Raw genomic sequence first — 16,937 nt, 5'->3', positions numbered from 1 at the left:
GTGATCTTTAATTTGATATGCATATTTAATATTTTATAATTAATCAAATTTTGAATTTTGGAAAGAAATGTAACAACATATAAGAAGTTAAAGAAAATAAAAATAAAAAGAAAAAAATATTGTTTAAACATAAACCTTCAATTTTATTATAACCACAAAATTACCACTCAATTTTGAAATCAATTTGAAATTGATTTCAAATTGGAAACTCCCATTTTAATATATTGAAAACTCCATTTTTAATATAGTATAGATTTCATCCCTTATCCTCATTGGCAAGATATCGAAATCGCGTCGCCAATGCTCAGATAAAAGAAGCTTGGACATCTGGGATCCCGTTCGATTCCTCTTACTCCTCGATAATTTTCTCGATCTTCACAATACTTGTCTTCATTTTTACCTATAGTGTTTGACTAGAAATTCACTCGTACGTGAGAATTAAATCCAATTCAACATTTTGTTCATACAAGTTTTTACTCCATAATATTGATATGGTAGTCAATTTAATAAAAAAATACTCCATTTATCCACGAAATAAGTACCAATTTGGAGTGACATGAATTTTAAGAAATTGATTAAGTGTGTGTAAGTGGAATAAGAGACCCATTTTTATTATGAGTGAGTTGTGTGAGGTACGTTTACCAAAAAAATGAGTGCTTATTTGGTGGACGGACCAAAAAGAAAATATAAGTACTCATATCGTGTGAACAGAGGGAGTAATAAATTTAATTTATTTTTTTAAATAAAAACAAAGTTTGTACCAATCATATACTAAAATTACCTGAAAATTCTTTTTAACATGTTAAGCTACAATCTAAAGGGAGGCGAATATTCATTTTTTTGGAACTTGATATATTGTTCGAGGATGGATAGAAAATAAAAACAAACAATAAAAAAAATGAGAAATACAATGACAAAATGATAAATTTGAGTATAAATTTATTCGTAACTTTGTTTTAGAGCTAATAGTTAGGACGAAAAAATAAAAGTACAATTCAAGGGTCTTCTCTTGCATTTTATTTTTCTTTTTTAAAAACAACATCTTTCTTCTGAGAGGTTTAAAAACACATATTTTGATCGATGAATCGTCAATATTATCGTCGGACCTGTTTTTTATTTATTTATTTTTTGTTATTTTTTTTGGAGAAGGTGTCAAGACTTTTACTTTATTTTATTTATTGATTCTTCAAATTTTGAGTTTTTTTTGGCTATGTTAAACACTTTATATTTATTTTAATTATAAAGAATTGTTGGCATGAATATGGTGAGTAGGCTGTAGACATGCCCCACTTTGCCGTCGACCCACGTAGTTATTTATCATTGCCGATCCACTTACCCACTAATACACACGAACCATAAACAATTAAAAATTAACAGAAAAAGAGTAGCATAAATTATTTTTTTATAAATTTATTAGGCGCTGAGACAAATTTGCCCTCAACCACATACTACTTGGACACGTTATGCCCCTGGTGTCAATTTAGGAATTAAAAATATTTTGGCCCTTCTCAAATTAAATGGTTAAAGTCTTGATACTTGATTACAAATTATGGAAATTTGCAATTACAGTACCAACTGTATTTTCTTCGTAAATAGCAGTATTATTTTACACTAACTACAAAAAATCACGAGATCAACTCTCATTACACTTACTAAATTATGCATCGAATCAAACAAATTGAAGATATTTGACCGGTAATTTTTTTTTTTTTTGATAAAATCTAGAGAAACTATTAATCACCGTTTACAAGAGAGAAAAGATTATTGTTTTACAACAATGTGGTTCACAGACATTTGAATATCATCCAAACTGATAAAATACACATTTATGTAGAATAATAGATAAATAATTTTCATAATTTTATGTGGACAATAAAGCGGATGTGGTGAAAGAAGAAAGATGTTGTTTATTCGTTTTATTTTTGGAGGAGAAATTTTGAAAAAGGAAATTCTTGAATTCTTATTGACTCATTTTGTGAGACCCCGAAATTGACCTCGAGAGACCCGGGCAGAAAAAGGAGGAAGTGGTCTAAACCAGAGGGGTAAATCCGTCATAAAGGGAAAAAGCTAGCCAGCTAAATCTGCCAGGACTGTGTTGCTGTCGTGGGCCCCGCACGCATCACGGACGCACATCATAGAAAATCAACGGCTGAGATCATCGGGGGCGTGGATCTGGGGTTCATTATAAGGTGAATTTCTTCCAACACTGAAACTCCATTTACATTTCCCTTTGGCTTTTGAACGAGAGGGCGGCACTTCGGACAAAGGGAAAACAGAGGTTTTTCTCTACTGCTAGAGAGAGAAAACTCGAAGCTAGAGGGTCACCCATTTTCAGCAACACTTCAAAGGTACGCTTTTAGCCTTGAAACATGGTAGTTTCAGTGTAAACATCCGTTTTATGGGTGGGTTTATCCGGGAATGGATGATTGGATCTTTGTGGTGTTGGTGTAATGTTTCGTTTCGTTTTCTGATTATCTTGATCTGTGGGGAGAAGTGATTTTGGTAATGAGATCTGCATTTTTTGTGAATCGGGATTAATGGATCTGAAAATGGGTGTGTTAGGGTTTGTGGGATATTGAAATTTGATGAGGAGTTGTTTGGGTTGCTCATTGACTAATGTAATGTTGTGAGTTTTCTGGTGGAAGACTGAATTTGACTGGGGATCTATGCTGAGTTTGTTAGGATGTTGATTATTTCAAGCTCAAACAATATTGATTAGTGTTCTCACATTTGTCTTAGTTCGCTAATCGGTTGTTTTTCCTATAATTTGATCAATATGGTGGCAGCATTGTAAGATGTTTTTGCGTGGACTGGACACTCATTTTTAGAAAATGATCCTTGTAGACTATTGAATATATGATATGAACTGCTAATAATCGACCTAACTTTGATCAAGTATTGTTTTGATATGTTTTCGTTATTTGGCTTGAATCATTGATCTTGGCCAGATCGACTTAAGATGCAAGAAGATGTCACATTGTGCTGTATGATTGTCTTTTCTATCAATATAATAAAATAGATTGAATAATAGTTGTGTTGTTATGCTGTTTCTCCAGAGCACATTAAGAAATGGCCGAAGCCGAGGATATTCAGCCCCTTGTCTGCGACAATGGAACCGGAATGGTCAAGGTAAACCTAATTATCGAACAAATGAAAACTCATTTTCTCGGTGATTGTAAATGCTTAATCATAAGTTGATCTGAATATTGTTAGGCTGGATTTGCTGGAGATGATGCTCCAAGGGCTGTCTTCCCTAGCATTGTTGGGCGCCCTCGTCACACTGGTGTGATGGTGGGCATGGGACAAAAGGATGCTTATGTTGGCGACGAGGCTCAATCCAAGAGAGGTATTTTGACATTGAAGTATCCAATTGAGCACGGTATTGTCAGCAACTGGGATGATATGGAGAAAATATGGCATCATACATTCTACAATGAACTTCGTGTGGCCCCAGAAGAGCATCCCATTCTCTTGACAGAGGCCCCTCTTAATCCCAAGGCCAATCGTGAAAAGATGACGCAGATCATGTTTGAGACATTCAATGCTCCTGCCATGTATGTTGCCATTCAGGCGGTTCTATCCCTTTATGCCAGTGGTCGTACAACTGGTAAGCAAATGATAAACTGTTTTATTTTTACCCGGTTCATGATATATCAGTTCCGGAATTCAGTCTTAGGTAAAGTAATTTTGTTGTAGCATCACTGATAACAATCACTATAGTGTTCAATTGAGTTACAATAGGTATATGATGGAAGTCTCGATTAGTATGTAGTTTTCAGATTAAAGTTGCTGTCATCATATTAACAAAGAACATAATTTCTTAACCAGTTTTCAGATTAAAGTTGCTGTCATATTAGCAAAGAACATAAATTTCTTAACCGAATAATAAATTAGAGGAGAAATCTCATGTGATTGATGGTTGGTTTGTGCTCGTAGGTATTGTTCTCGACTCTGGTGATGGTGTGAGCCATACAGTCCCTATCTACGAAGGTTATGCACTCCCCCATGCGATCCTCCGTCTTGATCTGGCTGGGCGTGATCTGACGGACCACCTCATGAAGATATTGACAGAGAGAGGCTACTCTTTCACCACCACTGCGGAGCGAGAAATTGTAAGGGACATCAAAGAGAAGCTGGCTTACATTGCTTTGGACTACGAGCAAGAGCTGGAGACAGCCAAGACCAGCTCTGCCGTGGAGAAGAACTACGAGCTTCCCGATGGACAGGTGATCACTATTGGGGCAGAAAGATTCCGGTGCCCTGAGGTCCTGTTCCAGCCATCAATGATCGGAATGGAAGCTGCTGGAATTCATGAGACTACTTACAACTCTATCATGAAGTGTGATGTCGACATCAGGAAGGATCTGTATGGAAACATTGTCCTCAGTGGTGGCTCGACTATGTTCCCGGGCATTGCTGACAGGATGAGCAAGGAGATCACTGCTCTAGCACCGAGCAGCATGAAGATTAAGGTGGTGGCTCCTCCCGAGAGGAAGTACAGTGTCTGGATCGGAGGTTCCATCTTGGCGTCACTCAGCACGTTCCAGCAGGTAATATGCACGTTCATTGCAGAAACGAGCTAGGGAGCTTTAAGAATTTATACTGACTGATTTGGTTTTGTTGGAAATTTGCAGATGTGGATTGCCAAGGCGGAATACGATGAATCTGGGCCATCGATCGTCCACAGAAAGTGCTTCTAGGAAGAGAATCTTGGGTGCTGGGGAAGAAGAGATTTGGGATATGCTGCTTATTTGCTTGCTTTTCCTTGTTAGTTTATCGTGTTCTTTTTCTTCTGCTATGAGCTTTTTAAATTTTAAGATTTGAAGCTTTGAACATGGCGACGATATTCATTTTTACCATTTATGTTAAAATTTGTAGAAGAATTTGTGTATTTAAAGTATTATTATCATGCTTTGAGTTTTGGATGAAATTCCACATTTCACCAAATATAGATTGCTCATAAATTCTTTGCTTGCTTATAAATATTTAACCACAATCTGTTGGGTTTGGTTGTGGAGAGAGAAACACAAGTGGGTCTAAATCTCTGACACATCAGCAAGTTTGAGTCTATAACATGGGCGTGGGGTATATTTCTCGTCATCCAACCAAACACTCCCTTTCTTGTATATTTCTTTGCAGATGCATTAATGAATTAAACTGAAAACTGTAAGAGATGTCAAACATTTGTTACAAATAATGAAATAAACACTGATGCAAAACAAAGCATTTGGATGCTGTCCATTAAATCTGGTAATGATTAAAATCACAGAGTTCCACTCTTCAGAGAGCAGAGCAGCCTTTATAGAAATGGTAGTGAAGACGCTGAATTCATACTCTCACTAGAAATCAAAATTCGACGGTCCCACAGTATCCGCGAATCCTCGTACCGATAGCTCAGGCCCGGCCTCTTTCCTCTCCATCATCTCGTGGTCGATGAAGAGCACGACGACTGTGATATCATCATGTATGCGCCTCCTCGTGCCCTGATCGAGCTTCTTGATCTCGCTGTATGGGATCTTCCTTGTCTTGGCCGCCTTCGTCAGAGCTGATACGACGAGCCTTCTGGCTATACCCTGATAGTCCAAGAAAAGACAATGATCAGATCAAGAACGGAGAGGGAGGGGGAGACGCAGGCGGAGAGAGAGCTCACCAGCCTTGGGTTGTTATGGACAATCTCGACAGCCTCTTGATTGGTCAAGTGCTCCCAAAGACCATCAGATGCAAAAATGACGAATTTGTCTTTGGGTTGTAGAGGTCTGATGAATGTGGCTGGATCAGCTCTTAGAACCGGACGGCGAAGAGGCTCCGGAAGGTGAAACCTAGGAAACGTAGGGTCGAGAGCAAACTCCGGCCTCTTCAGATACGCGTCGCCAATGGATCTTGATACCTGCAAACACCATGTTCACACCAATATCAACCAGGAAGCATCAAGGAGAAACGAGTTCTAAGCGATTTGAAGCTCACACTTGCACATTAAGTATACGAATGATTGTAAACCTGAATAATGCCCTTGATGCGCCAGACGCCTTGCTTGAGAACTAGGATTTGCGAATCCTCAGGGTGGGACATCTTCAATTCTCTCCTCACCTCCTCCAGAGAGGCGTTGTGATCTCCGGTCAGCTGCTCTGCCACAATTTTGTTTGGTCGATCCAAATAACCAATCACAGCTCTTGAATCACCTAGATTAGCAGCATAGAGTGTCCCCTTCCAGATAACTCCTACTAGACAGCACGACCCGATTGCTGCAATATCTGGTCTAACCGCGTAAGCTCTCCGAACAAGAGTTAGGAAACCATTTTCTGTTTCAGATAGTGCACTTCTGATGATTTCATCGGAGATCGTTCCAGTTTCTTTCGCCAGTTCTGTAGAGCAAAGAGCTGAGGTCAGATAATGCAACAGCCAACTTTCAGTAACTACTTGAAGCGGATAAAACCATTGATGCCAAGAATGATGCAGCTAAAACTCTTTAGACTGTCGTGATAAATCATTAATTTCTACGACATGCTTTTCCTGCTAATTCAAACATCAAGCCTTCCAACCATAATCTCATTTTTTTAAAAACTAAATCCCTAAAACGATTTCAAACAGACAAGTTCGTAGTTTCGTCTGTCTGATCTCTCAAGCAGCCTTTGAAATGAAAGAAATTGCATACATAACTAACTCCTCAGCTTCCATTTATAAAATATATATATGAAACAATCTGTCAGCCACAAAATGGATAACTAAAACTAAGATCTATAACAACTTGGAGAATCGAGTCACCATGAACGTTTGCAACTGATGGAGAAAACATGTCACCATTGAGCTTCTCTTCAATTAAACTTAACAATCACATTTGGAAAGCTCATCATGGTCACTATCTTCACAAGAAACTTGCATTTGAAAAGGGAAACAAGTCTTACTTAGAAAATGACGAAACAAGTGATCAGAGATGTACTTTGCGGCCTCACAACCACCATGGCCGTCATAGACCCCAACGAAGGTGGCATGGCGGCCCGTCTCGACCTGGCTCTGATCCTCAAGGACTTGGTTCGCCTGGACCATCGCAAAAGAAAACTCGCCATGGGAATGCTTGTCAAGGTCTCTGGACCATAGAAGCCCATCATCCTCACCTCCCGCGCTGCCATCATCATCCCTGTTCATACGGGCATATCGACTGAAAGGGCGCAAACATGAGGACACCGAGCTTCCAAGCCAAGAGCACATCCCTCATTTCCTACCAGTTCAGATCAAAGAAGCTTCTGAGGTTGATGCAGATTATGGAAACCACACCACACCACAGATTTTATGCCCTATCAAGTCGAACAACAACAAAATAGTCAAGAGTTTTTACACTCAGTGGAAATACACTTGCAGCAACTACAATAAACAAGAACTTATGGTCACACTGAATCTGAAACAAAGACGAGCTTCAAACGCGTACTAAACTACTAAATACTAATCAATCAAGGTTGGAAATCTACTAAGGACAACAAGAAGTAGTCTAGGAACCTTAGAAATTTGTCATATAATTACACCTGCAGCAACTACCATAAAATGGTCACACTGAATCTGAATCAAAGGTGAGAATACTTTAAACGCATACCAATCAACAAAGGCTGGAAATCTAGAAAGGATAATCTGTAATCTAGGACTCATAGAAATTTGTCCTATAGTTAATGCAAGAGGATGAAAATTCGAGGACCAATGGTCAAAGAATCAGATTGAATACAACAAGACAAAAAAAGAAAAAGATGCCAAGTACAACCCCAATAAGCATAAGACATACTAATGAATCGATATTGCAGAGCAAGAGTACAACTCAACCAAGCAGGACATATTTCTTAAGGGTAAAACAAGCAAGAATTCAGTTCAGATTACAACTTGAAATTCAAATCATATCGACGAATTTAGAATGAAACACAAAATTGATACTTGATTACGGAAATTTAAAACCCACGATCCCATCTAGAAGATTAGACAACAATTCAGGCTACGATCTTTCACAAGATGGTGAATATTCGAATCACGAAACCAACAAAATCTTCAATCGCGATACTCAATTCGAAATTGCGCAAGGGGAGTGAGAATTCAACTCAAGAGACTTGAAACTCACCGGAATTATCAATCCACAGCTACAGCAGGTGCAAAATCTTTGAGATCGAGATATCAAGACCCCAGAAAAAAGAATTGATCAATGCACCACAATACGAGGCCAAGACTCAACTTTTCAGTAACCCAAAATACACAAGAAAATAATTCTTATGTGAAGAGAAATTTCTTAAAGAAAAAGTGGCGGAAAAGGGTAGAGAAGTTGAACAAATTTTATGCAAAAGGAAGATACTTTCGCAGTTGTAAGAGAAACTGCGAGAGAAGATGGATCTGGGATTTCAAATTGCACAAGGGCTTCAGGTATTTCGCATCATAATTCTGTGTGCTTATATATGTATAGGTCTCGTGTACGTATAGATGTAGAGAGAGAAATAAAGTATGTGGACTTGCAGCGAAAGCTGAGAGAGAGGGAGAGGGAGAGAGAGAGAGAGGAGGGGAAAAGTTGACGAAGGGTGCGGCAAGTTGCAAAATTTTCAATTTAATAAACAAAACTGAAACTATATTTTTTTAAAATTTCTTGAGTTTGACTTCTATATATAAAAACCTTAAAAATAGGGAGTACCGATTTTGGTGGGTAATGATTGATAAGTGGAGTAACTGATACTATAATGGAATATCATAATATTAAAGTAAATATATATGGCCCTAAAAAAAATTTTGTACAAATTATTTAAATGATAATGTAAAACTCATTAACCTATACAATGACAATGTTATAATATTCGAATATTGAATTACCTGGCATATTAACAGCAAGAATGTTTTCTCAGTATATTCATAGAAACTCTTTTATTTTTCTTAAGAAGTCATATATATATAAGAGGCATTTGCAAAAATGCCCTTTTCTTATAAACACTTGTAAAAATGCCCTTTTTCACTTATGAAAAAGGGCATTTTTACAAGTGTTTATAAGAAAAAGGACATTTTTGCCTATTAACACTATATATAATGTAAATACAATACTTTTTTTGATAAAAAAAAATGTCCAGAAAGGTTAATATAATAATTTTATGAAAATTACAAAAGGTTGCAGAATAAGAATCTGGAAATTTCTTGGCCATGCATCCATGTGAAATAAAGTCAAAAAATTTATTGATCATCCCATGTGAATAATGGTGTTCTTTTTGGTTACTGTTGGCAAGCAACTTATGACAATTGGACAAAAGGCACAAAAAGTTGAAAAATAATTCAAGTAGAAATATTCATCTCAGACTCTTTTTCTCAAAAAGTTGAGTAATATCATTTTCAATTTCTGAAAGATGGATTGGATGTATGCAAATATTATCACACTAAACATTCTAAATAAAAATGAAACCCATCACATTTTAAATTTATCACAATAGGGCTTCTCATACATTTTATTGTGTGAGTTTTTGAGTCATCAGAATAATTGAGAAGTAGCGTTTCTTTCCAAAATTTTGATATCATAACACATGCTAATGCTACTTGTGAATATAAATATTTATTTTAATTTTAATGAGATCTTTCTAATATTTATTGAATAGAATCTTAAGATAAATTTGTAAAAGTAGAAAAAGTTGAGCAAGAATAATTGAAAATATGGATTTGAAAATGCATTAAATATATAGAAGGAGAAAGATAGTTTCTATTTTGAGTTGGTGAATAATAAATTAAATGACTTGATGATACCCTATTTTATATATGAAAGTCCCTAATTGTAATTTACAAGTTTTTTTGACTTTGGGGAAGGGGGCGATGGATTTTGAACCCTAGATATCACTGTTCACAAAAAGGTATTCGCACCGTTTGGTGTCCCCTTGAGAACTATAATTACAAGTTAAATCTAATATCAAGGTCCATTAATTAAGGTAACTTTGCTTAAGTCTCGTTACAATATTTTCTGTATTGGAGCTAACCACCAAGATTGTCGGAGCTAACCTCCAAGATTGATATTTGGTGGGATTGACCGCCAAGATTGACGTTTGATGGAACTGACCGCCAAATTTGATGTTTAGCGAAGCTGAAGCGCCAAGGCTATGGCGGAGCTGAGCTCAATTTTTGTCTTATTACTCCGTCTTTGACTAAATGCATTTAATTTTGGCTTTCTTCTTTCATACTCCCTCTGTCCCAACTTTTAGTATCCATATTTCCTTTTTTGGCAGTCCCATATTTTGGTATCCATTTCAATTTTTAGTAAAAATAAGTGGGACTCTTGCTTCAGTTTAATTATTTTAACGCTCATATAAAAGGTGAGACCCTTATTCCATTTACAATACACCCAACCACTTTATTAAATTCCGTGTCACTCTCAAATAGATACTAAAAACTGGCACGAAGGGAGTAACATTCTTCACCAAATTTATTTGTTTTTCTCTTAATCCGTGATTTTTATCCATTAGGTTTAACCTAAAAGGAGGAGCATAATGTCATCCACATCATCACTCCCCCTATTCCAATAGACATATGTCATCATATATATGTCTGGTGGAACATAAACTTGTGTTTATTTATGCAAAAGAGCAAATGTGAAATCTTTTAACTTTGAAAAGAGTAAGGGTGATTTTTTTCAACTCTGCAAAAGAGAAAGAGTGAAACTTTTCAACTTTGCAAAAGAGTAAGGTTGAAAATTTTTCAACTCTGCAAAAGAGCATGGGTGAGATTTAAAAAAAATCCATCATTTGCACCCTTCTTTTGGGGTTAGGTGGTGATGCCGCTCGGTGTAACTATTATGTTCAGGAGTAAACTTATGTTGAGAAGCTCTAGATAATGATAAATGATAGTAGTTAGGAAGAAATTGAGAAGATTAGAAATACAATCAAATATATGTGACTAATTGCACCCTTTTTTAGTTGTTGTATAGTTACTCACGCAACCCTGAATCTCAAGACTGACACACTATTGAATATATTCTGATAAAGCTTTAGTTAGTTAAGTCAACTGAGATTAGCTTAGTCAAGGTTTGTTAAACTTTCGGTTATTTTGTTAAGTTAACCGCTAATGAGCGGTGGGTGTAACTCCCTTTGTAATCTCTGTATATAAGGAAGAAACACAGATAATGAAATCAGTTTTCAGCTCACAAATTCAGTGTTTCACTTTATGATTTAACATGGTATCGAGCATTTTTTCTGCATAACCGCATTCTTTTCCGATCCTTCTCCATTCTTCCGCTCTCTCTCTCTCTCTCTCAAACTCAGATTTGTGTTTTCTTCCCATGGATTCAACCATTACACCTTCAAATCTCTCCTCAATTCACCCAATCAGTGTCAAACTTGACAGATCCAACTACAACTTTTGGAAAACTCAAGTTCTAGCCATGGCTTGCGCCTATGGATTCGAGGATCTTCTTCTCAAAGATACAACTCCAGCGCAATTCTCTGATTCTACTTCAGCCGAGCAAATTCCAAATCCAGAATATTTGGTGTGGCTTAGACGAGATCAGTTCATCTTCAGCTGGATCCTTGCCTCCCTACCACCTTCAATGATAGGATATGTAGGCTGATGTACATCATCGGTACAATTGTGGAATGCCTTTGAAAAGCTATTCCAATCTCAATCAAAAGCTCGAACAACTCAACTCCGATTGCAACTTCAAACTATGAAGAGAGGTGATTTATCAATCGATGAATATATTCTTCGATTCATAGGAATCTCATATCAGCTCTTTAGTATAGGCCAACCGATACCAGAATTAGATCTGGTCAACTATATCCTTGCTGGATTAGGATCTGAATATGAAAGCATTTGTGTCTTTCTCTAGTCCAGATGCGAAGATCTTACTATTGATGAAGTTCAATTCTCTCTTCAAACTCATGAGATCCGGCTACAAAATTAATCTTCTACACCTACTGCAACAGCCTTCGCTGCTTCTTCTACTTCAACTCAACAACAAAACTTCAAGCTAATGTTGTTTATAACAATAACAACAAAGACAGAGGTGGAAAACCAGGCTACAGAGGTTCCGGTAATCGTGGTGGATGAGGTGGAGGCATGTACTATAGCAACAACAATAACATGTGTCAGTTGTGTGGTAAGTCCAATCATGTTGCACTGAAATACTTTCGTAGATTCGATGTTAGCTTTACTGGCCCTGATCTATCTCAATCTTCACCTCCTGAAGCTAACTTCACTCACACAGAAACTCCTCCTCCTCCCAACACCAACACTCAAATATCTCACCACCAACCCTCTACATATACTATCTCCCCTGCTACTAACATTACTGCATGCAATGATTGGCACCTGGATTCAGGAGCATCTGCCCATGTCACCTTAGACTTTGCTAATCTCTAAATCCATGCTCCATACAATGGAACATAGACTCTCACAGTAGGTAATGGTTCTCAACTCCCTATCTCTCACATAGGCTCCACTACCCTTCCTATCTTGCACTCATCTAAAAATTTACAGCTAAAAAACATCTTACTTGTACATAGCATCACCAAAAACCTACTTAGCATATCAAAATTTACCTCTGATAATGGTGTCTTTCTTGAATTTCACCCTTTCTCCTGTTTTGTCAAGGACAAACGCACCAAGCAAATCCTACTGGAGGGCTCTCTTAAAGAAGGTCTGTACCATCTACCTCAAATCTCTCATCCTACACTCAAGACATCCAACTCATATACCTCCTCAAATCAACCAAGTGCAGCAGCAGATTGGTTCTTAGTTCAAAATAAAGATGTAAACCTATGGCACTCAAGATTAGGACATCCTTGTAGTAGTGTTCTCAGTTTAGCTTTACAAACTATAAATCCCAATGTATCCACTCTCAAACCTTCCTTTTGTAAAGCTTGTACATTGGGCAAAATTCATAGTATGACATTTCTATCTGTTAGCATTAAAACAACTGCTCCATTTCAGTTAATTCACACGGATGTATGGGGGCCTAGCTCCACTCCATCCACCCAAGGCTTTAAATACTACTTACATTTCATTGATGACTACACCCGGTTTACCTGGTTATTTCCACTCCACCTAAAGTCGTAAGTTTACAATCATTTCTCCAACTTTAACACCTTTGTGGAAAGACAATTCCAAACCAAGATAAAAAGCCATTCAATCCGATTGGGGTGGGGAATATAGAAGCCTACAACCATTACTAGATAAACTAGGCATCGCCTTTAGACACCCTTGCCCACATACACACCAACAAAATGGTAGAGCCGAGAGGAAACACAGACACATCACTGAACTTGGCCTTGCTTTACTAGCTTCAACCTCTATGCCTCAACAATATTGGTGGGATGCCTTCTCTACTGCTGTCCATCTCATAAACAGACTCTTTTCACTATCTCTTCAAAATCTCTCTCCTTATCATAAATTATATCACACACCACCAGACTACTCCCTCCTTCGTACCTTTGGATGCAGCTGTTATCCTTTCCTCAGACCATACAATCACTCTAAACTCCAATACAGATCATCCAAATGCTTATTCCTCGGCTATAGCCCAACTCATAAAGGCTATAAATGCCTTCATCCATCAAGCATGTTATACATTGCAAGAACAGTAGTATTCAATGAATTAGAGTTCCCATATCTCACTCTCTTCCCTCATACACCACTTCAAAACACTATCTCTCCACCTCTCTGCTCACACTCATTTCCTATACCTTCTTACACTGCTGCTCCATCTACTCCACAAAACTCTCCTGCCCAAATACACACTCATCCTTCTCCTCAGGCAACTCCTTAATCAAGTCACCATTCCAACTCTCCAAATCTAGCAAACTCTCCATCTTTTTCTTCTCAACACTCACCATCTCCATCTGCCTCTCCATCACCTCCCAAAATCAACACTCACCCCATGAGAACAAGGGCCAAGTGTGGAATCTACAAGCCTAGGGTGTTTACAGCCCACACAACTAATACAGGTAAAGCTATTATTACTGCTATACTTCCTGTTTCTACCTCTGATGCTATTGCTAATCCTGACTGGTTCAAAGCTATGGAGAAAGAAATGAGTGCTATAGCTGAAAAATCTACATGGGAGCTCATTCCATATTCATCTGACATGAATCTAATTCAGTGCAAATGGGTTTTCAGAGTAAAACAAAATGCAGATGGCACTGTGGGCAGGCTTAAAGCTCACCTTGTTGCAAATGGCTTTCAGCAAAGAGCATGCATAGATTTCTTGGAGACTTTCAGTGCAGTTGTGAAGCCGGTTTCTGTCGGGCTTTTGTTCTCACTTGCAGCCACATTCAAGTGGGATATTCAGCACCTCAACATCAATAATGCCTTTCTCAATGGCACCCTTGACAGACCAGTATATATGCAACAACCTCAAGGCTTTATTGATCCTCATAAATCTCATCATGTATGCAAGCTCAACAAATCCTTATATGGATTGAAACAGGCGCCCACAACTTGGTATGAAAAGCTTAAACTTCATCTTCTGAACTGTGGTTTTAAGTGCTCCACCTCAGATCACTCTCTATTTCACATGAGAAAAAAATGGAAAACTTATCATGTTCTTGGTATATGTTGATGATATCCTCATCGCAGGGGAAGATTCTGCTCTTATCTATCAATTTATACATCATCTATCTCAGGCCTTTGCTCTTAAAACCCTTGATACTATCAACTTCTTCTTAGGTATTCATATTTTCAAAACCCCCTCCAACTTCTACCTTCTAAATCAATCTAAATACATCTATGAACTTCTCACCAAAACCAATCTTGCTGACTGCAAGCCTCAGCCATCTCCATATGATGTCAGTACAAAACTCTCCTTAATGACAGCCTCCCACTTTTCAAATCCTACCCTATACCGCAGCACTGTGGGTGCACTATAATATTTGACCTTAACTAGGCCTGATATAGCCTTCATGGTAAATAAACTAAGCCAATACCTTCAAGCTCCTACTGAAAATTAGCGGAAGACCTGCAAAAGGCTGCTGAGATACCTCAAAGGCACTATGCACTATAGTCTTATCTTCTCACCATCATCTTACCTTCATCTTCAAGTGTTTTCAGATGCCGATTGAGCAGGTTCCATTGATGACAGAAAATCAACCGGTGGCTATTGTGTTCTGCTTGGTTCAAATTTACTTTCTTGGAGTTCCATGAAATAAAATGTAGTATCTCGGAGTTCAACTGAATCCGAATAGAGATCTCTTGCCAACTCTTCAGCTGAAGTTGTGTGGATTCAGTCTCTACTTCATGAACTTGGTTTCAAAATTCCTCATACACCCATCATTTGGTGTGACAACAAGAGTGCAACAGCCATTGCCTCTAATCCAGTTCATCACGCACGCACAAAGCACATTGAAATAGATACTCACTTTGTGTGTGACAAGGTTCTCAACAAAGAATTGGATGTGCGTTATGTTCCTACTGAAGATCAACTTGCAGACATCTTCACAAAGCCGCTCTCTATCTCCATATTCCAGTTTCTGGGATCTCCAAATTTCCCTTAGAAAATGGATAGTTTAGCTTGTGTCAGGGTTGTATTGAATATATTCTGATAAAGATTTAGTTAGTTAAGTCAACTGAGATTAGCTTAGTTAAGGTTTGTTCAACTTTCGGTTATGTTGTTAAGTTAACCGCTAATGAGCGGTGGGTGTAACTCCCTTTGTAATCTCTGTATATAAGGAAGAAACACGGATAATGAAATCAGTTTTCAGCTCACAAATTCAGTGTTTCGCTTTATGATTTAACACAACTCAACCGGTCAATCCATCTTTTCTTAGCCCCCCTGTGTGACAAGCTTTATGATTTTATTTTGTTGTTGTCATGTTGTCGAGTTGGCTTCTTACTAAGTTTAATTTTTTCACTTGTCTTTCAGCCACCCATCTTTGGGCAATATTACTGTTTCACGTCTCTTTAAGCCACCCATCCTTGGGCAATGTTATTGTTTCATCTCTTTTCAGGTCACCCATCTCTGAGTTATGTTACTATTTCACCCTTCTTTAGGGCTGTTGTATACTTAATCAGTCAGCCCTAAATCAAGGCTGAAACACATCTCCACCTGCCAACTCCTATTTCATTCCTTGCAAATAGTTATCACCATTTTTTTGCTTTTCTTTTTCTCCAAAACATAAAATATACATCTATATTCTTCCCCTAGTGATATATGAATAATTAATTAAACATATCAACTAATTGAAAGCTTAGTTTCAAGTTTGACAAAGATAATTATTCACAAATAGATAACATGCAGAGCTGGTCACATCATGATCACTAAATGAAAGAAGCTCATTTCATATTTCAAATTCTACATATACAAAATTGTGGGCTTCAGAAGATAATACTCCCGTCCCTCAAACATTTTCCCCAAGGAAAAAGACACAAGTTTTAATAAAAATTAATAAAAAGTTATTTGGATGGAAGAAGGGTCTCAACGTCTCACATTTAATTTGATATATTGTTTAATAAGTGTTAGAGTATTTTTATACTCATTATTATTGTCATTATGTAGACAACACAAGTGTCTTCCAATGTTCTACTTTGCTGTTTAGAACAATTGCTTCACGAGTAGCTTCCTATATTCTAAGTTACTTTGGAGACACCTAGCAATAGGAGTGAGCAAAATCCAGTTAAATTCGAAAATTCGAACCGAACCTAACCGAAATACTAATTCGGTTTGGTTAATTTGATTTTCGGTTCGGTTTTGGTTTTGAATTTTGAAGTTTTCGGTTTTTCGGTTTGGTTATGGTTTTTAAGAAAAAATATTTAGTTAACCGAAAACCGAACCGAAATAATAATTAATTTATAATTTAATAATATATATATATATATATTATTTAAAAATTAAAATGATTATTATTACTATTCTATAAAATAGACAATAATTACTCTTAAGTTATACTCTCAATCTCGGTCAATTTAAAAAAAAAATTAAAGTAATTTTTCAATAATTTTTCTTAATTTATACTCTTAATCTT

At 37.2% G+C, this 16,937-nt stretch overlaps 2 protein-coding genes across 3 annotated transcripts; one reads left to right on the top strand and one right to left on the bottom strand.

The window, feature by feature from the left end:
* The first annotated feature begins 2,098 nt into the window (after positions 1-2,098).
* LOC130988783 (actin-66) lies at positions 2,099-4,947 on the top strand. The gene is made up of 5 exons (XM_057912742.1): positions 2,099-2,348; positions 3,057-3,129; positions 3,214-3,607; positions 3,937-4,550; positions 4,635-4,947. The coding sequence occupies exons 2-5, from the start codon at positions 3,070-3,072 to the stop codon at positions 4,698-4,700; spliced, it is 1,134 nt and encodes a 377-aa protein (XP_057768725.1). The 5' UTR covers positions 2,099-2,348; positions 3,057-3,069; the 3' UTR covers positions 4,701-4,947.
* Positions 4,948-5,100: 153 nt separating this feature from the next.
* On the bottom strand, positions 5,101-8,610 carry LOC130988785 (probable protein phosphatase 2C 43). Of its 2 annotated transcripts, none has more exons than XM_057912745.1 (5): positions 8,096-8,610; positions 6,903-7,292; positions 5,998-6,362; positions 5,651-5,887; positions 5,101-5,573 (listed from the first exon to the last, which is right to left on the bottom strand). In XM_057912745.1, exons 2-5 carry the CDS (start codon positions 7,204-7,206, stop codon positions 5,340-5,342), a joined length of 1,140 nt encoding a protein of 379 aa, XP_057768728.1. In that variant the 5' UTR covers positions 7,207-7,292; positions 8,096-8,610; the 3' UTR covers positions 5,101-5,339. The 2 variants fall into 2 exon arrangements, with proteins under 2 accessions (XP_057768728.1, XP_057768727.1); XM_057912744.1 differs by having other exon boundaries at positions 6,903-7,216; positions 8,096-8,552.
* Between the last annotated feature and the right edge of the window lie 8,327 nt (positions 8,611-16,937).

The sequence above is a fragment of the Salvia miltiorrhiza genome, chromosome 6 (assembly GCF_028751815.1).
Source record: "Salvia miltiorrhiza cultivar Shanhuang (shh) chromosome 6, IMPLAD_Smil_shh, whole genome shotgun sequence".
In the NCBI taxonomy this organism is placed as follows: domain Eukaryota; kingdom Viridiplantae; phylum Streptophyta; class Magnoliopsida; order Lamiales; family Lamiaceae; genus Salvia; species Salvia miltiorrhiza.
Note: the sequence above shows the minus strand (reverse complement) of the source record. Positions and strands in the feature narration are given on the sequence as shown.